The 26,381-nt window shown below is 44.2% G+C and overlaps 1 protein-coding gene across 2 annotated transcripts in view; it reads left to right on the top strand.

The window, feature by feature from the left end:
- The window catches only part of SMOC1 (SPARC related modular calcium binding 1), a 186,017-nt gene that overhangs the window by 107,113 nt on the left and 52,523 nt on the right, over nucleotides 1-26,381 (top strand). The window contains exon 6 of one of the 2 annotated variants that reach the window (XM_039537550.1): nucleotides 21,938-21,994. In XM_039537550.1, coding sequence (XP_039393484.1) covers nucleotides 21,938-21,994 — 57 coding nt within the window. Of the gene's footprint in view, nucleotides 1-21,904; nucleotides 21,995-26,381 lie in introns of both variants that reach the window. The other variant, XM_039537548.1, reaches the window with a different exon arrangement.

The following is a 26,381-nucleotide window of genomic DNA, read 5'->3' as shown; positions in this document are numbered from 1 at the left end:
GATTCTTTTGAGGACCTGGACTGCTTTCCCCTCTACCCCTCCTCCCCAAAGCAGGCAAAGACTGTTTTTATACAAGATATATTTATTTATGGAATTATTAAACTCCTTTGGACAAATGCAGACCTGGGGCAAGGTGCTGCAACTCCAGTTGAAATCAGTGGAGTTACACTTGCTCCTATCAGCTCTGAATTCTGCCCTTTGTGGTCCTCAAGAAAATTTTCGGGGGGGATAATTTTTCCCCCCTTCCCCTCACTTGCACACATGCGCTGCAGACATAGCCAGTGAGGTATCCATTCTCTTTGCCTGCAAGGAAATGAAAAGCCGTATTGTAAGCCCAAGACTAGTCTGGTTGTCAGCCAGGAATTAGTCCTCTAAAGGAGAGGGGTGGGGGAGAGAGAAGAGGCCTGGGTGGGCAGAGGGGTGAAAGTACACGTAGAGATAATTTTTGCCTAGGTTCAGTGCACATGGGTAGAGCTGTAAAGGGGTGTCCTGGTTCTTAAACATGCAGGTGTCGGGGGCAGTAAGGAAGGGAGCTTGTGCTCTTACCCACGTGTATGTGTCTGGGGGAGTGGGGTCAAAAATTTAGACTATTTACTTAATCCCTTGGAACAGCCCTTTCTCTTCTGTTTTCTTTTTGTATTTAACAGACTGCTTCACAGGGGACACGTGTGGTAATTAACACATGCAGCCGTAGGGCTTCAGCCATATGTCTGAATTTCAAATGGCCATTGATCCAGGAAACTTACTGCCATCCCCACCCCCACTTCCAGGCCCTATGCCTTGAAGATGTGAGGAGATTGTACAGACTTTCCCTCAGAGACACCAGGGCTGGAGGGGAGGAGGGAAGGGCAGTGTGTGTGTATGTGTTTGTGGGGGGATAACCCTTTTTATGTTCTGAGAAATTAGTAGTTTTCAGATTCTTTACCAATTATGGGCCTAGTCCTTACTGACAGGCAAAGCTCACATGGAGCTCAATGCAAAAGCAGGCCCACTAGCTTTCTTTATTCTGACTACACTGAAGCAATTTAAAGGCAGTATTTTATAGGGAGACCCCCTTCAAAAGCAGATGTTGCCTGCTTTTTAAACACATGCTCCTTCCTTGCACACCCACAGGTGTTAGCTCTCCTGCACCTTCTGGCGGTGTCAGATTGGTTATTTCTGCAGATTCCTGAGCAGCCATTGATGTGATGGGCTTGTATGGAAGGAGGAGATGAGGAAAATATTTTCTACAAAAGCTGGGGACCATGCAAGAAAGCATTTTGGGCAACATAGATTGAATCTTTAGTTTGATACAGAACTTAATCCAGTACTGTGGTGGTTGGTGTTGCCTATGCTATGAGCCATAACGCTGCTATTGAGAATGCACAAAGCTCTTCCGCAAGCTGTGTGGTGGGGAGTGGAAAGGAAAAGTTACAAAGAGCCTGGCTGCTAAAAATTATGGTGTCTCAAATAAGGTCTGTGCAGGTTTTGGTTTTGGTTTTCAGCCCATATACAAGTTCTTCTAGTCCACCTGCAGCCAGGGGCGGCTCCAGGCCCCAGCACACCAAGCGCGTGCTTGGGGTGGCATGCCACGGGGGGCGCTCTGCCGGTCACCGGGAGGGCGGCAGGCAGCTCCGGTGGACCTCCCGCAGGCATGCCTGCGAGGGTCCACTGATCCTGCGGCTTTGGTGGAGCATCCGCAGGCACGCCTGTGGGAGGTCCACCGGAGCTGCGGGACCGGCGACCGGCAGAGTGCCCCCCGTGGCGTGCCGCCGTGCTTGTAGCGGCCAAATGGCTAGAGCCGCCCCTGCCTGCAGCAAAACCAGAGTTGGGGTTATCATTCTAAATTCATATACTTTGGTTTGAAGAGAGACCTGCAATTCTCAGTCTTATTATCATATTAGCAATACTTACAGGATGAGATAAAATGTTCTCTCCTACCTTGGGAAGCGATAAAAAGTGAGTCTCTCTCCCCTTCTTCCCATCTCCAGTCTATTTTTAGAACTTGTCGTTGCACTGTGTACTGAGAGAGAACACTGGCTTGTGCCAGTTTCTAAACCTCATCACTCACTTCAGTTTAAATAATGCTAGCACTCTGGAGGTGTTCCTGTTCTGGGAAGAATGACAACTCTAATAAAAAGTGTATTCTGTGATTCCTGTTGCTAGCAAGTGTATGACTTACCTGGCACTGACAGCATCACAGTTCTGCCTGTGCTGCTTCTCCCCACTCCCCATAATCTAGAGTTTAAAAGGGTTTTCTGGAGCAGAACTCTTCCCCCTCAGCCCCCCTTTACTTGGGGGGCAGGATGAGCACTTATTTTCTAGCGGAAAGTGGCTCATATTCCCCTTTGTCAATGGGCCAAAATCTGCACTGACCTGTACTCGGTGCAGTCCTTTTAAATAAGTAGGACTTGGTCCATTTGTTTTGTACATGATTTATTTTATTATTTCTGCTGGCTTTTTCACTACTTCTTTCCCTTTTAAAAATCTTTCCCCCTGTTTTATTGGTACCTTCTCCACTCATCTTAATCCTCTCTGATGAAATTTAGTCCCGGGAAAAGGTGCTGGATTGACAGTGACTGGAGAGAAGCATAGATGGCAGTGACGAAGGTTTTTACCAGACCCTGCTGTCGGTGTGCTTCAAACCTGAGATGGGGAAGGGAGTTGTCTCCATGGCCCATTCAGTCCTTGGCTTTTGAGATCTGGCAATTGTGGTATGGGCAACTGTCCACCAGAAACTGGGTTGAGATCCATGACTCAGACCACCAAACAACCATCAGATGGTAATGAATTTTGTAAAACCACTGTCCTTTTATCTTTACTCAATCCCCTAAACCATCCAGTCTCTCCATCCTTTTAAATATTGTTCACATCCTCCTTAAATCCTCCTGTCACTGGAGGATTGTCTTTACAGAGGGCTGAGGAACTTAATAGTTCTCCAACTTTTTCATGTGGTGGAGCACTTCTCATGTCAGAGATCCCCTCTTAATCCCTATGCTGGACCTTACTTGTGGCAACTAAGGTGCTTAGTCATGAGAAATTAATACTAGGACAATATTAAGGAGATAAAATGAAAATAAATTCACTCAAATGGGAGGATGGTGTTGCTATGTGGTAACATTCCTTCTTCATACCATGTGACTATTTCCTCCTATGGCATATAGAAATCTATACTGGTATTTAGGCCTGGTGTACATTACAGAGTTAGGTCGATGTATAGCAGCATACGTCAACCTAACTCTAAGTGTCTACACTAAAATGTAGCTTCCACTGATGTAAGTCACCCACTACACCAACTTAATAACTCCAGCTCTGCAAGAGGCATAGCACTTTAGTCTATCAGTTAGGCCGATGCAGTGTCGGTGTAGAGACTGTGTTGTTTACGTTGACTGTTGCTGCCTTTCAGAAACCATCCCACAATGTCCCATGCTGGCAGTTAAATTGGTGCATGCGCTCCTGGTGAGGATGTGCACTGCCAACACAAGGAGTGTAGTGTGGATGTGTAAAACCCAATTCAATCAGTGTGGTGGCTGTATGTGGACATAACTTAGACTGACTTAATTTTGTAGTGTAGACTTGCCCGTAATCTCCTCTGATCGCCTTCAGATCACATGGCTCTGACCTTTCCAGGTCACTTTGCTGTCTGGTTCAGACCTCCTATATCTATTTGCTATCCCTCCAATTTGTTATGCTTCCCAAATGTAATCATGGTCAGGGGCGGCTCCAGGCACCAGCATTCCAAGCTGGTGCTTGGGGCGGCATTCTGCAAGGGGCAGCTGCCCCTGTTGTTTTGCCCCCAAGCAGCACGCCGAATTGCCACCGTGGACAGCGGGGGCAGTCCGTGCGCCTTTAGGGCGGCAGGCGCGTTTCCGCGGTGGCGGCAATTCGGCGGCAGCTTCTTTGTTTAGCTGTCCGCGGCGGCTTCAGCTAAACATAGAAGCTGCCGCCAAATTGCCGCCGCTGCGGAATACGCCTGCTGCCCTAAGGGCACACGGACTGCCCCCGCCACCCGCGGTGGCAATTAGGCGCGCTGCTTGGGGCAGCGAAAACTGTACAGCCAGCCCTGATCACGGTAGAGGTTACACCAGAGAAACACCCTAGTAAATATGTGAAGCATCCACACAGGTGCAAAGTCTGCAAAGAAGACTTATGGGTTTTGTTAGTTTAACTGGCTGAAATCACTTCTGGAAGTAGCAAAACCTGGACTAGGCTGCAATGAGCAGATATCATCTATTCAGAAACGTACTGTGTGCTGGAAGCAAATCTGCAGAGCCCCTGGAACTGCTGCGCTTTCTTTGCCCCGATTCACTTATAGGATTTAGACTTGCCTGATTGAACCAGTGGTAACGGGCCACATCACTGTCAAGAATGAACTCACAACTTGTGCGCAACATACCAGCTGTAATATTGTTATGTTTTAAATGATCTGCTATAGCTAGGGCTGGAAAATATGCTTTAGACCTAATGGTTAAGCTCAGTTATGTGGAATCTACTAACCTCTGTGATGGCAAGTCTTACTGGACTGTAGGCCAAAGTCTGACAACTTACACCCTCCACAGCCCCCCTGCTTTCAGTAGGGTTGACTAGGGTATAAATGAGAGTAGAGTTTGGCCCTGTGTACAGGCGGATATGCTTGACTTCTGAAAGTGAGAAGAGTGCCTTGTTTATATGATCCTCTCCCCTTTCTCCTGCTGCCTAATCGGGTAGTGAGCAAGTGAGGGACCAGAAAGAGGAGGCTAGGACATTTTGGGGGGGAAATTCCTAGCTTTACAGTAACAGGATGGTCTTGTGACCACTTTGCCTGTAGGGGAGAGGGTGGGAGGTGTTAATATGGAGAAGTGGCTTAGTTGAAAGCTAGAATTTAAGAATATCCACTAACTTGCATCCTGGCAAAATCCATTTGGAGCCTTCCTGTATCTTGAGTGACAGATGAGGAGCACGTTCTTCTAAGGTTCTTCTGATAATCATAACTATGCTGAGGGGGAATGGAAGAATTCTGACTTGGTGAAATGGTGTTAATAAATCAAAAGACAATTAAGATGGCTATCCCTCATTTCATGGCAGAGGTACAGACGAATGAGGTTAGCCCTGACCTATAGAATCAAGGCTTATGATATCATAGCCATGGCTAGGTCATCTGACATCACATGATTGATGAGACTGCTGCATGAGGGAGTTACATACAATACATTGATGACAATGTACAAGGGACAATTCCTTCATGCTGTGAGAATTATTTTAGGCTGTCTACTTTAGCACTTTTGTTGGTATAACTTATGTCGATCAGGGATCTTTGGGGGGGGGGAACCCCACCCCACCCTAGAGCAACATAAGTTACACCTACAGAAGCGCAGGTATGGGTAGCGCTAAGTTGGCAGGAGAGGCTCTCCCGCTGATGTAGCTACCACCACTCATTTGGAGGTGGTTTAATTATGTCGATGGGAGAGCTCTCTCCCATCAGCATAGAGCGGCTAAATGAGCAATCTTACAGAGGCACAGCTGCTTCAGTAGTGTAGACATGGCTTTAGTCTCTATTTGAATGAAAATAAGGAATTTTGTGCAATTTTCTGTGTAAACTAGAGATGGCTCAAAACTGCAGCCCCAATTATGAGCCCTCTTGTATTTCAGGGAGCATGATTCAAACCTGGCCTTGTGGGTTTATTTCCCTGTCACTTCTAAAATTCTGAAGGGGCCAGTTTTGCAGTTCTGGTGTGAATATGGCTGTGAAGGCCCAAGATAGTGGAAGTATCAAGAGATAAGCAGCAATCTAGTGACAGATCTTATCCATTTACGGCTTAAATCTCATGAAAACAGATCAGGAGATTTCAGCCGTGTTGAATCTGAACTCTGTGCAGAACCCTTCCCTTGATTTTGACCTCAGATGCAAACCCCTAAGTAAACTAAATCCAAATCTGATCGTTTGCTCCTATGCCCATCTCTGGTATAAAGGAGATGGGATGAGAGATGGTAAAATACGTTGGTTCTAATATATCCAATCTGAACTTTTTTCTCCAAGATGTCAAACTGACCCTCTTACAAATTTCAAAACAGTTAATGTTTTATATCTCAATCCATAAGAACATAAGAACGGCCGTACCGGGTCAGACCAAAGGTCCATCTAGCCCAGTATCTGTCTACCGACAGTGGCCAATGCCAGGTGCCCCAGAGGGAGTGAACATAACAGGTAATGATCAAGTGATCTCTCTCCTGCCATCCATCTCCATCCTCTGATGAACAGAGGCTAGGGACACCATTCCTTACCCATCCTGGCTAATAGCCATTTATGGACTTAGCCACCATGAATTTATCCAGTTCCCTTTTAAACATTGTTATAGTCCTAGCCTTCACAACATCCTCAGGTAAGGAGTTCCACAAGTTGATTGTGCGCTGCGTGAAGAAGAACTTCCTTTTATTTGTTTAAAACCTGCTGCCTATTAATTTCATTTGGTGATCCCTAGTTCTTGTATTATGGGAATAAGTAAATAACTTTTCCTTATCCACTTTCTCAACATCACTAATGATTTTATATACCTCTATCATATCCAAGTTCTTCATTACTTCATGTTCTGGCTGCGAGAGGTTGACATTTCTTATCCAAAACTCAAGGCTGCAAAATGGGATAAACTGGAGTAAGTGTGTATACTTAAGAGTGCTTTGCTTTTCTGACTGTCCCTCAGAACCTTTTGAATTTCACTCATTACTAGTATAAAGCCCCCTCCCTGTTTTCCCCACACCAAAACAAAATTCTAGAAGAGTTGTTACCGAAACTACACGATACAGTGGTTGGTTTAGTTGTATTGCCTTTCATGCAACAGTATCAGGAAGGGCTTTTCTGCTGACTTTGCACAATTTATGCAAGTGTAAACCAGGTATTTAAGTGGTAATTACCACAGAGATAGGTTTGACCTGCGGAGTTCAAATCTGGATCTAAACTTTCCCACAGCTGGGGGAGGTTAGCACCTGGTTTGGTTTGACCTATTATCGTGCCAGCTCTGAATTTCAGATCCAGAGGATTTGGAATCTGAATGCACTCCAAATTTTGAGCTATTCAGATTCAGGGCTTTTGTCTGAACCCACCTCTAGTGAAAATGTATAATCAAGATCTAAAATAGTATCAAATTTAGGAGAAGTTACCCACAAAACCAATTTTACTGGATAATAGCTTGATAGGTCTTTATTTTTCAAAAGAGGGCTGTTGTAATTGATGGCTACAAAGAGGCTGGTGGGAATATAGATAGGTTTGTTTTGGCTAATTACTCTAATTACTGTTGAAGTTTGAGAACTTGGCCAGTAAATGAGGACTTTGGATTTTAGAGAGATACCATCTGAATGTCAGGATTCAGGACTTTTCTTTTTCTAAAGTCTCTGAATCAGAGAGACCAGAGTGATGCCATTAATACAGAGAGTGCTGCTTCAGGCCCTTTTGACACATTGCTTTTGAAGGACCAGGACCAGGAAAAGAGAGCTCTTTGTTTGCAGTCAGAATAAACTCATTGTACACCCAGACAATTAACTCTTCAATCGACTTGCCAGCCTCTTTAAAGCACTCCAGTCCCTCTCTGTCTATCTCAAGTTCTATTCAGACACATAAGCACACCAATGTTTTTTGTTTATTATTCTGAAAGTCCTTCACAAGAATAGTCGGAGCGGATCAACATTGTCCTCCAAGCAGCATTTATCTCCGCCTGGCAGTGAATGTGTCAATCAGGAATCAAAAAGCCAAACAGAAGAGGCTTTGAATCGTGTCATCAGGGGTCGAAACGACTTCCAATGGACTGTGCGTGGGACAGGCTTTCTCTCAGGGCAAAGAATTGTGCTGTCACAAATGCACTGACTGTATTGGACCACAAAGTCCTCAGGGCCTGAGGGTGTTTTTTTTTTTCTTTCCCCGCATTGGCGCACCTGCAAGGAGATGTGAAAAGGGGAGGGAGCATGAAAGGGAAAAATGAATGCCTTCCAGAAGGCCCAGTGGATACTACTCTTTCTACTTGGTTGATTCTCAGAACATATCATTGCAGTAAATGCAGGAGCATTTGTACAACATAAGGTACGGTTAATTTAGGACGCATACAGATCAGCTATTGCTGGAGTGCACAGCAGCCCCTATAGCAGAAACTCCCTAAGCATTTCTGTTCTAAAGAGTCTTTTCATGTTAGCCCAAAAGGCAAACGCTTTATAAAGTTAAAATTTTCCAGATCTGGTCTCTGTGCAAGGGTGTGGTGTTTGTTTATTACGAAGGGTAAGGGGTGGGGGGAAACGTTTCTGAGAATAAAGACAATGTAGGGGAAAATATACTCATTTGTGTTTGTGTTTCTAAGCTGTTTTCCTTAATAGCTGGCTCAGTGGCTACAGGCTGGACATGTGGGTTGCCTGATGGAAAAGCTGTCTTGATCTGGCCAAGTTATAAGGCAACGTACATCTGTGTATAACAGTTGCATGGAATTGAGATGCATATTGAATGAGGCAAAGCTCTATTGCTGTGACCTTGAAATATGCATCTTGTGCATAAAGCAATGTTCTAATGCAATCTGGTGATTTTTTAGAAGTCCAGAAGCTCAGTCAAAGGGCAATCTGTGATGTCATCCATGCTGTGGAAAAAGTTTGAGAATTCCTGCTTTATGGTAATACATGCACCAAAAAGGGCAGAGCTAAGGTTGGATGGATAATGTTAACTTTATCAGTTAGTGGTTCACTTTGCATTTTTAGTGTTCTTTCAACAAAGATATTTATATGGACTTGCCTAGATTTTAAAAAACTGTTTGCTAGACAGTTGTAGAACACTGAGCAGCTGAAATGAGGCCCTGTTTACTTAGTTTGCAATGTGGTGTTGAACAGCGAATGCAAATTGGATATACATGTGAATAGAGATCGTATGGAAGGTGTTGAGTCTGACCTCACTCTGCTCACCCTCAGGGATCATATCCCTAGGCTCTCCTAGAAAGTACACATGCAATTCTACTCCAGCCTCTGATGTCCACCCATTGTGGAACATAGCCGGGCAAATGCTACTTTTTTTTTTTTTTTTGGAAGCAGGTATCTTCCTTGGGCACAGCTACCCAGTTAGTTTGAATCTCTGAATGCCAGCAGGTTGAATGAAGTCTACAAGCCCTTGGGCTCTCCATACTTCAAGCTGTCTATTTCACACAGTTACACACATGATGCTTGGATGGTAGCATGCTTTAAAAATCCATTTTTTGTTGTACCCTTTAAAAAAGAGCAGAAATGAGCAGTATTAATCTCCCAGGAATTCCAAAGGAGAGGTTCTTCATTGGGTTAGACATAAGAACGGCCATACTGTGTCAGACCAATGGTCCTTCTAACCTAGTATCCTGTCTTCCAACTGTGGCCAATGCCAGGTGCTTCAGAGGGAATGAACAGAACAGGTAATCATCAAGTGTTGCCCATTCCTAGCATCTGGTAAACAGAGGCTAGGGACACTTCAGAGCATGGTTTTGCATCCCTTTCCCATCCTAGCCAATTGCCATTGATGGATCTGTCCTCCAGGAACTTACCTAGTTCTTTTTTGAACCCTGTTATAGTCTTGGCCTTAATAACATCCTCTGACAAAGAGTTCCACAGGTTGACTGTGCATTGTGTGGAGAAATACTTCCTTTTGTTTGTTTTTAAACCTGCTGCCTATTAATTTCATTTGGTGACCCCTAATTCTTGTGTTATGAGAAGGAATAAATAAGAAAGTGTTATTTACTTTCTCCACACCAGTCATGATTAAGGCTGCAAGTTTGTCGCGGAGGTCACAGATTCTGTGATTTTTCTGGGACCTCCATGACTTCTTCAGTGGCCGATGCGGTTGGCCTGGGGCCACCTGAGCAACTTAGGCAGCACCTGGGCCAGCTGCACCAGCTGCTGCAGGGGCAGTCTCGGGCCACCCCCCTCCCACAGCAGCAGCAGGAGTTTGGGTATGGGTGGTGACCCAGGGCTGTGGGTTGGGGAGCAGGAGGAGGTGAGGGGGAACTCCCTGGAAGTGGCAACATGTCCCTCCCTCAGCTCCTAGCTTTGCGTGCTGCCTCCCCCTGCAGGCACCGCTCCCACAGCTTCCATTGGCCGTGGTTCTTGGCCAATGGGAGCTGCAGAGCTGGCGCTTGGGGCAGGGGCAGCACGCGAAACTAGGAGCAGAGGGAGGGACATGTTGTCGCTTCCGGGGACCCGCGAGGAGCTGGGAAGGGAGCCTGCCAGCCCCACCAACCCCCCCCACCAGCTGGGGTCCTGGACCATGCACTGCTCCCCCCAGCACCTGCGGTGCTCCTCGTACTACCCCCCCCAGATTTAGTCAGGGGTATATACTATAAGTCATGGACAGGTCATGGGCCGTGAATTTTTGTTTACTGCCCATGACCTGCACATGACTTTTGCTAAAAATACCCATGACTAAAATGTAGCCTTGGTCATGATTTCATAGGCCTCTATCATATCACCCCCCCCTTAGCTGTCTCTCTTTTCCAAAATGAAAAATCCGTCTTTCTAATCTCTCCTCATATGGAAGCTGTTCTATATCCCTAGCTTTTGTTGTCCTTTTCTATACCTTTTCCAATTCCAATTATCTTTTTTTGAGGTGGGGCGACAAGATCTGCAGCCAGTATTCAAGATGTGGGCATACCATGAATTTATACAGAGGCAATATGATATTTTCTGTATTATCTATCCCTTTCCAAACGATCCCCACATTCTATTGGCTTTTTTGATTGCTGCTGCATGTTGAATGGTTGTTTTCAGAGAACTATCCACATGACTCCAAGATCTTTCTTGAGTGGTAACAGCTAATTTAGCCCCCATCAATGTATAGTTGGGATTGTTTCTAATGTGCATTACTTTGCATTTATCAATATTGAATTTAATCTGCCATTTTGTAGCCCAGTCACCCAGTTTTGTGAGATCCCTTTGTAACTCTTCAGAGTTTTCTTTAATTATCTTGAGTTCTGTATCACCTGCAATTTTCGCTACCTCACTGTTTACTCCTTTTTCCAGATCTTTTATGAATATGTTAAACAGTACTGGTCCCAGTACAGACCCCCTGGAGGACACCACTATTTACTTCTCTCCATTCTGAAAACTGATAATTTATTTCTACCCTTTGTTTCCTGTCTTTTTAACTAGTTACTGATCCAGGAGAGGACCTTCCCTCTTTTCCCATGACAGCTTACTTTTCTTAAGAGCCTTTAGTGGGGGACCTTGTCAAAAACTTTCTGAAAATTTAAGTATACTATGTCCACTGCATCGCCCTTGTCAATATGCTTGTTGACCACCTCAAAGAATTCTAGTAGATTGAGGCATGATTTCCCTTTACAAAAGCCATGTTGTCTCTTCCCCAAGAAATCATGTTCATCTATGTGTTCGATAATTCTGTTCTTTACTATAGTTTCAACCAGTTTGCCCAGCACTGAAGTCAGGCTTACCGGCCTGTAATTGCCAGGGTCACCTCTGGAGCCTTTTTTTAAAATTGGCATCACATTAGCTACCCTCCAGTCATTTGGTACAGAAGTTGATTTAAATGATAGGTTACATACCACAGTTAGTAGTTCTGCAATTTCACATTTGAGTTCCTTCAGAACTCTTGGGTGAATACCATCTGGTCATGGTGACTTCTTACTGTTTAATCAGTTTTGTTCCAAAACCACTTCTAATGACATCTCAGTGTGGGTCAGTTCCTCAGATTTGTCACCTGAAAAGAATGGCTCAGGTTGGGGAATTACTGGAGGTTGCCTTAAGTCAGAATACAGATTCTAGTGCTGCTTTATGGCAATGCAAATAGAGTTTTGTTTTTTTCAGATCACACTGCAGAAATGGCAGGTTCATTTATTTGTCTTGTCTGCACGCACCACAAATGCATACATCTCACTTTGGCGCAAGGGACATCTCTACTAGGCAGGCGACGCAGTGTGCTAGACCAGCTTTAGCCCTTGTCTCCTCCTTCCCCAACTTCTCCCCATATGGTCTATGCCTCTGGCAAGATTGTTTGTTAATGTTAACATCCAATAACTGTGCCTCTTTCCTTGATAATCGCAACTCATTTTACTCCTGACATAAACATATAGTTTGCAAGCAGCTAGTCTGTGGCTTGGAGAATAAAGATTGCTTTGTTAGAGCAAAATTATTTTGCCTGCATTGTGGATAAGGCCTCTTATGTGAAGTGTGGCTCGCCCCTGCATATTCAGTGTGAGTTCTGTATGTGGATGCATGCAGAATGCTCCATAGGGAGGTTGACAGTAAGGGTAACTACAGGGGAAATTCTCCCTATGAAGAGTCCTTGCCCTGCTAGTCAGTGCAGGCAAACAGTCATCTGGGTACTTAGTGATGCCATTGCCACACTAAAATGAAGGAATAATTGTCTTCTGTCCTCAGGAGAGTCCCATGATAGTGGAAGCTAGGTGGCCTTCTGGCTCATAGCCAGTGTCCTCCTGAGACGATGGCAGGGGGAGAAAAGTGTTTGCATCTATCGGTGTCGTACCTTCCGATGGTTATATTTTCCAGCTCCGCTTGCAGAGATTTATTATTCTCTCCCTCCTCGCAGCAGGTGGTGCAAGTGTGCAACAGAGGAAGGGGGACTTGTGATGAAGACATATGGTTTCAGGATTCCACCACACTGTCTTCTCTGCCCTATTAGCCATGTCTGTTTCTTCTTTGAGTGCTTGCTCATGTCAATTCCATTCTAGGCGTGTGCACGCTCACGTGCACTGTTGTCAGAGATTTTTTTTTCCTTCGCGGTATCCATAGGGTCAGCTGTGGTGCCCTCTGGAGTGCTGTACTCACATGTCAGTATATCAGGCTCCACTGGCTCTACACCCTCTCAGTTCCTTCTTACTGCACATGGTGGTTGGTTGGAGCGTCTCTGTCCCTTGCCTTTCAAGTGATCAGCGGTTTCCTTCTTCACTTTGTGTATTAGAGCTGTAAATAGTTTTGTTTACTGTAGTTAGTTAGTTAGTAAGTAGCTGTTAAACACTGGTCAGTTAGGGTCCCAGTGGGGACTTTTCTGGGTTTTAAGCCCTGCACTGACTGTAATCTCATGTAAAAGAAGTGTAGCACTGTTAAGAACTTTCATCTCAGGACACACAAGAGCATGACATCTGTTTGAGAGCCCTCCTCATGGAGGCTGCTCTCTGCCCAGCCTCAGAGCCGTCCCAGCTGGACTCGACTCCTAGTACTTGGCCTCGTTGCGCAGTGCACCCCAAGAAGAAGTTGAAAGTGGGACTCGGCACTGAGTAAGAAGGACCAAGGGGCATCGGGTAAAGGACGCTGTTCAGGCTGCTCACCCCCCTGGAGCCACATGGGGATACATCCCCTAGGGGACCTCCTGTCCCCGCAAGAGATCCTCCACCGACCTCAAGGGGCGGAAGGGAACCCATACTCATGGCGGAGTCAACGCCTTCCCAGCCCCTCCCGGCAACCAGAGAGTAAAGGGCTCTCCCAGCACAGCCGGCACTGCATGCTGCGATGGAACCGGCAAAGGCTCCTTATGAGGGCAAGCCAGCCATGAAAGTCTTCCGCAAGGTGAGTAAACACTGCTGGTCTCTGGAGCCGAGGCAGAGCTCTTTGTTGCCGTGCCCCTGGTCTCTGCATCAGCCCAGGTCACCTGTTCGCCACTTCAGATCGCCGGCCCCGTGCTCCTGGTCTCTACCCTCTCATCAAGACTCACCCAGAGGGAGGCGCCGGTCACCATATGGTTGGCATCAGTTGTTCTCCCGCTGACCCTCTCCATGATGTCGATCAGTCACCTACACCACAGGAACAGTCCCCAACACAGTGCTGCTCCCCCTACTCCCAGCGCAGATCCCCCTATTCAAGGCACTGTTCCCCCACAGCGACGGTTAGTCCCTGTGGTCATCAGAGGAGGATTCTTCCAGCATGGGGAGGGAGTTCAGCCCCTCACTGAGACAGCACTGTGGCAACTGGGCTCTTGAGGCTGCACCCACCTCTGTGATGCCGTCCTGGCAGCAGGGCCAGTGGCCAGCACAATGGCCCTATTGTAATGCCTGGGGTATGCTGGTTATGCTGATGCCCCCTTCGCACCAATCGTCAGTCGCTGCTTCAGACAAGCATTTGGCGGCACCAGGCTTGGTGTGCGAAGTGCAATCGGATGCTGCGGAGGAAGGGCAGGTGCCCACTCAGAGACCTACTCCCCTTCCCCCACAGGGGATGTTGCCCCTTGGGCCCTCCCCTGGTGGTCCAGTCTCCTCATCCTCTCCAGATGAGGCTGTGGTGGGGCCCTCTCACGCTAGCCCACCAGACAATTTTTTAAGGAGCACCAAGCCTTGCTCCAAAGGGTGGCCACTAACTTACGCCTAGAGGTGGAGGAGATGGCGGAGCAATCAGACACCTTGTTTAATGTGCTTTCCTCATAAACCCCTGCCCATGTTGTACTTCTGGTGCACGAAGGGATCCTAAAGATTGCCAAAGCCCTCTGGCAAACCCTGTCCTCAATCCCACCCGCTTCCAAGAGGGTTGAAAACAAGTATTTTGTCTGAGCCAAGGGGTTTGAATACTTGTACACCCACCTAACCCCGGGTTCGTTGCTGGTTTCTGCAGCCAATGAGAGAGACAAGCAAGGACAGTTTAGTTCCACCCCCAACAATAAGGAGGCCAAGAGACTAACCTTTTCGGAAGGCAAATTTATTCTATGGCTAGTCTTCAGTTCAGGGTTGCGAACCACCAGGCTCTTTTGGGGAGATATCACTTCAACGTATGGGACTCTTCCCTCCATAAATTCAAGGATTCCATGCCCCACGATGTGGCCCAAGAATTTGGGGCCCTTGTTGAGGATGGTACTGTAGCGGCTCGGTGTTCCTTTCAAATGGCATGGGATGCTGCCGGTTCGGCAACCAGGGTGGTTGCCTCAGCAGCGGTCATGAGATGCAGTTCCTGGCTTCAGACTGCAGGCCAATCCGAGGAGATGCAGTCCTCGATCCAGGATCTCCTGTTTGATGGGACCTGGGCTCTTTGCAGGTCCCATCAAATCCCCTCCCTGGATCCAGGAGACTGGTATACCACTCTTGACTTAAAGACACTTTTTTCATATTTCCATCTTCCAAGGACGCAGATGTTTCCTCCCTTTTATGGTGGGTCCGCGTCCCTTCCAATTCACAGTGCTCCCCTTTGGCCTCTCCTTGGCCCTGCATGTATTTACAAAATGTATGGCCCTGGTAGCAGCTTACCTGAGTCCAGGTCTATCCTTATCTCGACAGTTGGCTCAGCAAGGACAGGTCATGGGATCAAGGACAGAGCAGTCTCAATCTGGTGTGTTCCACCTGTCGTGACCTGGGACTGTTAGTAAACAAAAAGAATTCGATCCTTATACCAGTGCAACAAATAGTTTATAGGGGCAGTCCTCGAATCCACGCGGGGCGCACACACACCTAGAATGGAATGGACATGAGCAACGCATCTCAAAGAACAACAGTTACGAAAGGTAGGTAATGTGTTTTTTTTTCTAGCCATCCAAAGAACACCATGAGAAATGAAATATATGATCCCATCGTCCATGCTGGGCTGCTATGGATGTGAAGATAGGACAGAGATGCTCTTTCTTTGCCCCGAGTTTTGGGAAACTGCAGCTAAGAGCGAAGTCCTCTTGATGATTCTGTAGGTGCACATCAATCCTGATCTGGAAACATTGCCATCTAGTGGTGCTAGGGTACATGATTCACCTATTTCTGTCCCTCTGCCCATATTCTATACGGGCAGCTGCTACACTTGCACAGCTTTCTTAAAGCTATAGGGTTTTTTAGTTCCTTGCAGGAGGCAATAGATTGTAATTAATAATGATGAAACATTTTCTTGGGATTTTAAAGGGACTACATATCCTGCTTTTCCCCCTATGATATTGTATTCTAGGAACTGCTGGGAAATCTGAAATGCCCTGGTTTTTCATTTTATCAGAACGCTATTTTTTTAATGACTACAAAATGTTTGTTTATAACTTACTGCTGTGCCAAGTAGAATTTTCTCAGTGTTTTACCAGGAACAAACAGCCCAGTGGAATGAGAGTTCAGTGTGACGAGCAATGGCTGGAGTGAAAAGAAAAGTCAAAGGAGAATAGACACTATCATAGCTGCTGTTCTGCTCCAAGTTGAAAGCATTGTGAGACACAGAACAAGTTTCACTAAAACTTGTTGGGAACACTGAGTTGTTGAAAAAATACTCTGGTCCGAGAAACAGACGTGCAGCTGGCAGCAGCAACACCAGTGTGTACTTTGTCAAATAAAATGTACTTCTTGTCTCGTGACTATTACATGACCCCTAAACAAACCAAAACAAAATACCATGAGTCCCTGGTTTTTTATTTTTAAGTAAGTTCACCTCTGTTGCTGTATTTTTATTTATTTATTTTTAAGTAAATGTGAGGAGGAATCGTGTTTCTTAAACAGGACAGGTACTGTGTTGTCTTGTGTCTGGAAAGCATAATTTTTGGTGCTACCATGATGGAGTTAATAATTGCAAATTCAGCTTTGGCAGTTAAATGGGGGAAAGTGTTGTGTGAGGTTTTATTTGTAATATTAAGATACTTAGTTTTTAGGAAGATTTTTATTTAATTTTATATTTATAGATTTTTATATGTTTATATTTCTATATAGAATATTTTATTATTTTTTTATTTCTTTATATTTATATAAAATAAAAACACACCGTTCATAGGCTTGTGTTTTGAGGTTTATTTTCAATTGGTGCATTATCCTGATAATCAAACCAAACTGATCATTAAATGGCTATTTCTGGATAACGCTAAAAGGAAGGCCTCAGTTCTTAAGAAGGAGTCAGTATTTACCAAAAATGTTTTGTTTTTTGTTTGTTCTTGAGAGAGGCCTAAAACAACCTCCCTGATTAAATCATACTGAACTTCGCCAAAGTTCAGATCTAGCTTTGAATACAAAATTTGTGGCTCAGATCTATTTCTAGCCCCTCCCCCGCCCTGTTGATTTGAGTCACTGTTTTTAAACTTGAAAAGCAATTCTTGAGTTACTCAGTGGATAAGCTTTCATGATAATATTGTAAATAAGCTTATTACCATACTGGCAGTTCATTGTGCCCAGTCCTTTCCTAATTATATAACTTTTTCAGACTGCCGTATGTTGTGTTGACTTCTAAATCCTTAGGCTCCAGCTAAACTGTTGATATGTTAACTGCTTCAACGGAGTGGCAGAATATCACCTAAGAACTATCGTTTTATTTTTTTTTTAAAAGTAGTTGCTGTAGTTTCATGAGTCATGTTGAAGCCCAGCACCCTGTTATGACAAAGAATGAAGGTTAACTTACTTTTCATTAGACAGCCTCATTTTTAAGGGATAACGTCAAGATAAAATCAAGGGCCAAATTGTCTTCTAATTCCTACAAAGCCAAAAGAGTTACACTAGGATCACTTTTTTCCTGTAGACCTAAAATTTTTCTTATCTCTGTTACGAAGGGTAATATTCAATAATATCAAAACTAGGAGGTGGTTGTAAAACTAAGTTCAAAATTTTTCACAGGGGTAAAAATGGTGGTAGTGAGGAATTAACTGGAATTTTTCTATTTTGACCAAAAAAAAATGTTCCTCAGTGTGTGGGTTTTGGTTTTCCACTGTTCTCCGTTTTGAAAGCCAAAATGTTTTGAGGTTTTTGTTGGGAACACTGGAAAATTTCCACATCACCCATAAAGGGGGAATTTTTGGTTGGGAAAATCTCTAAACCAAAAATGTTATCACTTCTTCTAAGAACGCTTCATTTTACTTTTCATCATTGTTGCTGTCTGCGAACTTCTTTCACTTCCCTCAGCTTGGTCAGTTACTGGTCTATTTCACTTTCATTTTCTTGTTTTATTTCCTGGCGCGCGCGCGCGTGTGTCTGTGTGTGTGTGTGTGTGTGTGTGTGTGTGTGTGTGTTTCTGACACTATGTGGAAATTTTAAACTTAAATTGAAAGCAAAACCTATTCCTTGAAAGTTCATTGACATTTTTATTCATATTACGTTAAAGCCTGACCCCACTGAAGCCAAAGGCAAAATTTTCAATTTGACTTCAATAGGATCAGGATTTCACCCATTGTTTGTGTATAGAGCTGGTCAGGAATTTTCCATTAAGGCTTTTTGGCAAAATGCAATTTCTGCACAATTGAATGTTGAGAAAATTTCAACTTTTCCAAAACTTTTCGATATTTCTGTCGAGAAAACGGAAACTAAATATGTAAGGTAATGTTTCATTTCAGTGTGTTGCACTAACCAGAAACATTTCATTTGGATTCAGTTTAACATTAAAGTGTTTCTCATTGGTGCCTCATTGCCTCATGGGAGTTGTTGCTTGATGCTCTCTTTCTCTCCTATGACCTGGGCTCCCTGGCTAGACAACATCTCCCCTGATGCATGACATTGCTCAATCAGACAAGAGACGGATGCATCATGTGAAGCCACTCCTGCACCCTTTTTATTCATCCCCGTACCATCTCCTACGGAGGAAGCCAGTACTGAAGCTAGATTTTTTTTTTAAAGCTGAATAACTTTGATTGGTAACATTTGTAGTTTTACTTATTAAAAATGACATCAAATCTCATGCTTCAGGTAATAAGTTGATTTCCTGCAGGGGTCAGGAAGGAATTTCCCCTTCAACTTGTCCTATTCAACTTATTCATAAATGATCTGGAGAAAGGGGTAAAAGTTTGCAAATGATACTAAACTGCTCAAGATAGTTAAGACCAAAGCAGACAGTGAAGAACTTAAAAAAGATCTCACAAAACTAAGTGATTGGGCAACAAAAGGGCAAATGAAATTTAATGTGGATAAATGTAATACACATTGGAAAAAATAACCCCAACTATACATACAATATGATGGGGGGGCTAATTTAGCTACAACAAATCAGGAAAAAGATGTTGGAGTCATCGTGGATAGTTCTCTGAAGATGTCCACACAGTGTGCAGAGGCGGTCAAAAAAGCAAACAGGATGTTAGGAATCATTAAAAAGGGGATAGAGAATAAGAGGGAGAATATATTATTGCCCTTATATAAATCGATGGTATGCCCACTTCTTGAATACTGCATACAGATGTGGTCTCATCTTAAAAAAGATATACTGGCACTAGAAAAGGTTCAGAAAAGGGCAACTAAAATGAATGGGGTTTGGAACGGGTCCCATTTGAGGAGAGATTAAAGAGGCTAGGACTTTTCAGCTTGGAAAAGAGGAGACTAAGAGGGGATATGATAGAGGTATATAAAATTATGAGTGATGTGGAGAAAGTAGATAAGGAAAAGTTATTTACTTATTCCCATAATAAAAGAACTAGGGATCACCAAATGAAATTAATAGGCAGCAGGTTTAAAACAAATAAAAGGAAGTTCTTCTTCACACAGTGCACAGTCAACTTGTGGAACTCCTTACCTGAGAAGGCATTTAAAAGAGAACTGGATAAATTCATGGAGGTTAAGTCCATTAATGGCTATTAGCCAGGATGAGTAAAGAATAGTGTCCCTAGACTCTGTCAGAGGGTGGAGATGGATGGCCAGAGAGAGATCACTTGATCATTACCTATTAGGTTCACTCCCTCTGGGGCACCTGGCATTGGCCACTGTCAGTAGACAGGATACTGGGCTGGACGGACCTTTGATCTGACCCAGTACGGCTGTTCTTATGTTCATGTAAGCTGTTAGAACAAGACTAGATCCATTATGGGTGTTTCCACTTTTCTCTGAAGCTTAATATATTGATCACTGTCAGAATATAGGGTACTGGGCTGGCTGGATCAATGGTCTGAGCTGGTGTGAGAAATCCCCTACTCTTAGACCAATCATTTCCTTATTCTACAGGGAAATAAAATGCATTTGTATATTTACTTAATATAAATGGCTATGCAAAATAGAGGTTGAACTTGGCTGTTACTCAGCAAGACACCCTACTAGCACTCTATTGGTGTCTACCCAGTTAGCTTCCTTTGTTTGTTAAAAGTGAAAACACATTTCTAGCCCTTCTAGGTGTAAAGAAGACATTTAGGATGTGCCTCATTGGTATGCTGTTTACCTGAACCTGTGAACAGCCAGCATGGAACGACAGCTGTAAAGGAGGAATACACTGACCCCATTTTATCATAAGGACATGCTAACTCTGAAGCCTAATGATGGAAGTGTCAACATTAGCTATTTAACTTCTTGTCATTTTAGTAGAAACATCCAGCTATTGTTGGCATGCAGGCAGACCTGTGGATCATGGGAGGAGATTGGGTGGAATCCTGCTGCCTTCTCTTTGGCCTGATCACTGATGCAAACTCTTTAAAATACAAAGAATGATTAAAAGATGCAGCCAGTGCATAAATATTAAATTTATTGGGCTAAACCGTAATTCTTTTTTCCTACTTAGATGTTACTTGGTTTTTATTCAGGCAAAACCATCATTAAATGGGAGCCTTGCCCTGCCCAGATCCCATGAGCTGCTAAATACGAGCAGTTACTAGTCTCTTTACTTACTCCTGCAGCATTGGCCATTTCAGCGGAGAATTTGGCCCACGGATATAGCACTGTTTTATACATTTATATGGTAAAAATTGTATGCGTTCCGTGTGTTCAAATGTATTCTAACTACACTTGTTGAACATATAGACAATGTGTGAATCAAAGGGGCAAAGGTATAGAGGTCCTCTGTTGCTGTCACCCATCTCTTTTACTTTCATGGAATTGCACAGGTGAAATGAAATTTGAACCGTACTTTTTCAGTTTGGGTTCCCTTTCTGATTAATATACCTAGAAATAAATAATCAATGCTCTGATGAAAAGGTATTTATGCTCAAGTCAATTAAAAAAAAACACTTTGTCATGAGAATGTTGCCTGAATCATCTTGTTTTCCATCGATTCTGCCCCCACCCCAGCATCAAATATTCTGTTAGGGGCTTTGTAACTGTGAGCTCCCTCCCTTTCCCATAATGTGTCTGATGTGAGGTCATGCAACAAAGGCATGTTGTAAGTTCTCTAAAAGCATAACATGCAAGAAATATCCAGGTTTTCCCCTCACCCTCACTTTATACAGCACCACCACACTGTACAGCAAGACTGAACTGAGGAGTTAAATTGACTCTCCCAATTATTTTCAGTGTAACTCAGTGTTTTCCCTTTCAGTTACTTCTACTATCACCACACATACTATATTTTAAGGCCATGTAGAGATGGGCCCAGAAAGGGACAACAAATTCAAACACCCCATAACTTTCAGAGGGCGGACCCAAACCCGAGCACAAATTTAACAATCAATGGCTGTCTGCATAATGTAAAACCGGCATATAATCTTTTGCTTCTGCGGCCCTGTGATTTTTGTTTTTTCTTGTGGATTTGACTGTTTGGTGTAAGCTTTTAAGAGGGAAAGACTCCACGCTTGTTGCCAGAAGGCGCTGGAGCATAATGTATTGGGGAAAGCTAATCTAAGAAAAGTTTTTGTCCCCATCTCTCATAATCATGTTGGAGCTAGAGGGCAGCTTGACGTTACCACTGTAAGAAATAAGTTTTCCTATTGACAGACCTTTTCTAACAGCGCGTCAATGAATGGTGATGCCAGGCTCCATGTTGGTAAGTTTCAGAAGATGTTCTTTAAACAAAGAAGATAATTAGAAGGACTTTGGTCCATTAATTCCCAGCTACCTGGTGTCACAGGATATCAAACGGGGGGATAGCCCCACCTGATCCTAAAAGATGATTTCTAATCAATGCATCAGGGAGAAGGGGAAGACACCCATGGTTCATGTCAGTGTTATGTGGGGGAAATTCTCTCTTAAATCTAAAGGTAGTGATCAGTGCATGTGTACTGTGACATACCACTACTGTCCAAGTAAACTCTGAAAATTTATTATGTCTTGACTTTCTGTCTTTCTGTCTATCTTCCTTCTCTCTCTTGGACTTGGCCGGGCCATGTACAAATCCCAATCATTCAACAGTACTGGAGAGTAGATAGTATTTACCTCAATAATGGTAGTTTCTTTTCGGTTCTTTTTAACCCTCAATTCAGATGATGGTTCGAAGCCCACGCCCACCATGGAGACCCAGCCTATTTTTGATGGTGAAGGTAAGAGCCTCCCTTTTAAACACATTTTTTTTTTCTCTCCCTCACATTTGTTGTTCAAACCCTGGCTTTAACCTGCAACGCAGTAATGCCCTGAATCTTATAAGTTGTCTACAGTTCAGAGTACCCTTGGGACCTGAGGTATTTTTCCAAATCCTTTCCCATCCTCCCTTCTTCCCTGGTATCCAACAATAACACCAGTTGGATGGATCCTTTGGATAACCTCAGAGAGGAAGGCGTCATGGCTAAAAAATGCTCCCTGAGTTTCGTATATTCCATCCTTCCTCCCCCCTGTGGTATTGGTACAAGGAGTTTCATAACCTCTGCTGAAACACAGCAGCTTCCCCCAAAGGGAGGAAAAGGCTAAACTGCAGTCCTGTGAATGTTGACTTGGAGGAAAAATGTTGGGAGATTTCTTCACCACTTCCCTTCAGTGATGCACTTTCCATTAAGTAAATGAAGTCAGCGTCCTGATCCATGGTCCACCAAGGCAGTTTCCTCTTTCAGATGTGCCGACTCAGGAATTGTTGTGCCTCAGTTCATGGGAATCCTTAAATTAGAGCGACACTGCTGTGATCAGTTGTAATTAGATGTGAGCCAAAACCTGAACCTCTGCTATGAACCCCTTCAGATGTCCTGGCCAGGGGAGAGCTGCAGATTTTAATGCTGAACCTAAGATTTTAAGATGGAGTTGTAAAAAGCAGCAAAGAGTCCTGTGGCACCTTCTAGACTAACAGACGTATTGGAGCATAAGCTTTTGTGGGTGAATACCCACTTTGTCAGACGCAGTGGGTATTCACCCACGAAAGCTTATGCTCCTGTTAGTCTGTAAGGTGCCACAGGACTCTTTGCTGCTTTTTACAGATCCAGACTAACATGGCTACCCCTCTGATACTAAGACGGAGTTGAAACCAAAAATAGAAGGGATTTGGCAGGACGAGGTGGTGCCGCCGGTATCTCCTCCCTTCACCTCACATGAATAGGTGGTTATGATGGGTTTTGGGAGGTTTGAGGGGCTAAAATAAGCATATTTAATAGCAAGCAACTGCAGTTCCATCATTTCCATTTGCATGGACCTAGCTTTTATAAAAAAAAAAATTGTATCCACTTTAAAAAAAACATAAGATACCTAAGCCAAAATATTGTATTCTTACATAAATAAACAGAGGAAACAAACCCCTAGTTGTCAGTCTCCTGTTTACAGAAAAAAAAAAACCCTGTTCCTTCTAGCAGCCATCTGGTATTGTATTAAATTGCTGTTTGTAATAACAGCATGCTGCTGGGCTTTCAGTTTACCCGCAAGATAGTGGCAGTGCATTCCCTCCATTGTGCATTCACAAAGAAAATGTGGACTTAACTACAGGAAAAATTACCAAACAGTGCACTAGATTAGTCTGTGAAAGCCCTTAGGGGATGGTGAAAGTCCCCAATCCTCGGTCATTCAGACAAAGCACTAGAGAGTACACTGCAGAGACAGTCCTGCCCTGGCCACCAAGAGGACATGTAGAGCCTAATAGCTCTTGTGTGCCTCTCTTCTGTGCAAGACATTTTAAAGTCCCCAGTCTTTGCTCATTCAAAGGACCCATCATTCTGCACTGAGATTGTAGGTAAGACCAAGGGGGAGATGGACCATAGCTAGCTTGTACAGCGTAATGAAGGACCATGCACCCACTTTGTTTATTTTGTGTGTGTTACTGTGAATCTTGCAATACATCATGCAAACACTTCTTTCCTCTTGCATCACACATGTCGTAACAGGAAAGGTCAGATTTTAGGCCTTCTGTTAACTTGGGCAGCATTCCTTTTGACCCAGTGGAGGAGAGGCAGCATGAGACTGGGAGCTATCCAAGTTCTAACACTGACACACTGTGTGACCTTGAATACATCACTTTACCGCGCTCTCTCTGTCAGTTTTCCCACTTCTAAAATAGGGATAAGTAAACTTACTACTGCGCTGGGGGGTTGTGATGATCACTTCATTGGTCTGAGACCCTTTAATGGGAGACGACAGAGAAGGCCAAAGCATTGTTCTGTTACCCGTTATGGCTGGAGTTCTCAAAGGTGAGAGTTAAATGTACAAATCCCATTGAATTTCAGTAGGATTTGTATGCTTAACTCCTTTAGGCTCTTTTTTTAAAATCTCACCCTATGGGCACAGAATTAGTAAACAACTCTGGCCCAGTAATGGGATTTTAGTAAACAATCGGTTACACCTGTGCTACTGCCATGGAGGCACTGGGGCTGCAAAAGTGGCACTGGAGCTTAATTTGAAGGCATTGTGGTTGAAGGGGTGGAAGGAAAAGGGGTTAATGTTGCCTTCAGAATCTTTATTACTCATGTGACGAGCAAAAAGGAAAACTGCTTTGACCATCACATAGGGTTTGGGGATGTCAGATTGTTAAAATGAAAACTGACGATGTTTAGAGTTTTAAATGCTCTGTTTTCCCCCTGAAATGTGTGTTTGAAAACAATTTCTTCTTTAGCTAGATACAAAAAGCAAAACCTGGCAGCAAAACCCTGAAGTTAAATTACTGTTACAATAAACTTTTGTTAAACTAACGTATTTCCACATATCCTTGAAAGGGGAAAAAATTCTTGCTTGAAAGAAGTCCCTTAAATGGCATCAGTTATCTTTGTTAGGGAAAAGGGAGAGGTCAGCTTTAGATGGTAGCTCTTGGGTTACGTTGTCTGAGGCCAGATTTTTCAAATGTGGTTATAACTCAATGTGCTGGGCTGGTTAGGAAGTCTGGCCATTTATATAGGTGTCTGAATGAGAGCATAGCTTTTTTGAAAAGCAGGCACCAGTTGTGGGAGTAGAGCACTCCTTGAAACTTTGCCCTTAAATCTGAGGATATGTCTACACTACGGGATTATTCCGATTTTACAGAAATCGATTTTTGGAAACAGATTGTATAAAGTCGAGTGCACGCGGCCACACTAAGCACATTAATTCGGCGGTGTGCGTCCATGTACCGAGGCTAGCGTCAACTTCCGGAGCATTGCACTGTGGGTAGCTATCCCATAGTTCCCGCAGTCTCCCCCGCCCATTGGAATTCTGGGTTGAGATCCCAATGCCTGATGGGGCCAAAAATTGTCACAGGTGGTTATGGGTAAATGTCGTCAATCTTCCCTCCATGAAAGCAACGGCAGACAATCATTTTGTGCCCTTTTCCCTGGATTGCCCAGGCAGACACCATAGCATGGCAACCATGGAGCCTGTTCAGCCTTTTTTCACTGTCACCATATGTCTACTAGATGCTGCTGACAGACACGGTACTGCAGCGCTACACAGCAATATCCCCCTTTGCAAGTTAGCAAAGACGTTACTAGTCATACTGTACCGTCTGCTGCTTTGCAAGTTGACAAAGATGGTTACCAGTCATACTGTACCGTCTGCTGCTGTCATAGGTGCTCCTGGCACCTTGGTGAGGTCAGTCGGGGGCGCCTGGACAAAAATGGGAATGATTCTCCAGGTCATTCTCTTTAAATTTTGTCTAATGGAGAGTCAGTCCTGCCTAGAATATCAGGCAAGCCTACTAAAGAACCAGAGAGCCAAACCGCTTCAGGTCAGAGCCCCAGACATCCCGCAGAAATGATGAGCTGCATGCCATTCTAGGGGGTGCCCCTGCAACAACTCCACTTGTTACTTCCCTCCTCCCCCACCCCTCCTGGGCTACCGTGGCAGTTATCCCCCCATTTGTGTGATGAAGTAATAAAGAATGCATGAATAAGAAACAACACTAACTTTATTGTCTCTGCAAGCAGAGATCAAAGGGGGGAGGGGAGGGCAGTTGGCTTACAGCGAAGTAGAGTGAACCACCATTCTGCACTTGCTCAGCCTATAGCTGAAAATGGGAATCTGTGATAAGCACTAGGATAGAAGCACAGGCAGGACTGAATCTCCATTTGTATGTGGGCCTTTGGTTGACACTGGTAAAATACAAAATGTCCCAGGATATGTATATTGGGGGTCAGTTCTAAACAGCAGCTTAATTTTTTTTATTTGCAGCAAAATGTAGAGGTCTAAGTATCTGATTGTGAGCCCTGATAGCAAGGAGTGCTGCTGACTGGGAGAGCAGCCTGAGGCAGAAGCCTCCAGCTGGCGTGATATTCCAGGCAGGACTGAATCTCCATTAGAGAAAACTTAAAGAAGAGAATGACCTGGAGTCATTCCCATTTTTGCCCAGGCACCCCCGGCCGACCTCACCAAGGCCAGCCAGGAGCACCCACGGGATGATGATGATGGATACCAGTCCTACTGTACCGTCTGCTGTCTGCAAAGCAAGGCAAGGGGATGCTGCTGTGTAGCGCTGCAGCACCGCATCTGCCAGCAGCATCCAGTAGACATACGGTGACATTGACAAAAGGCGAGAAACGATTTTTTCCCCTT

This window comes from Mauremys reevesii, linkage group 4 (genome assembly GCF_016161935.1).
Source record: "Mauremys reevesii isolate NIE-2019 linkage group 4, ASM1616193v1, whole genome shotgun sequence".
In the NCBI taxonomy this organism is placed as follows: Eukaryota; Metazoa; Chordata; order Testudines; family Geoemydidae; genus Mauremys; species Mauremys reevesii.
Note: the sequence above shows the minus strand (reverse complement) of the source record. Positions and strands in the feature narration are given on the sequence as shown.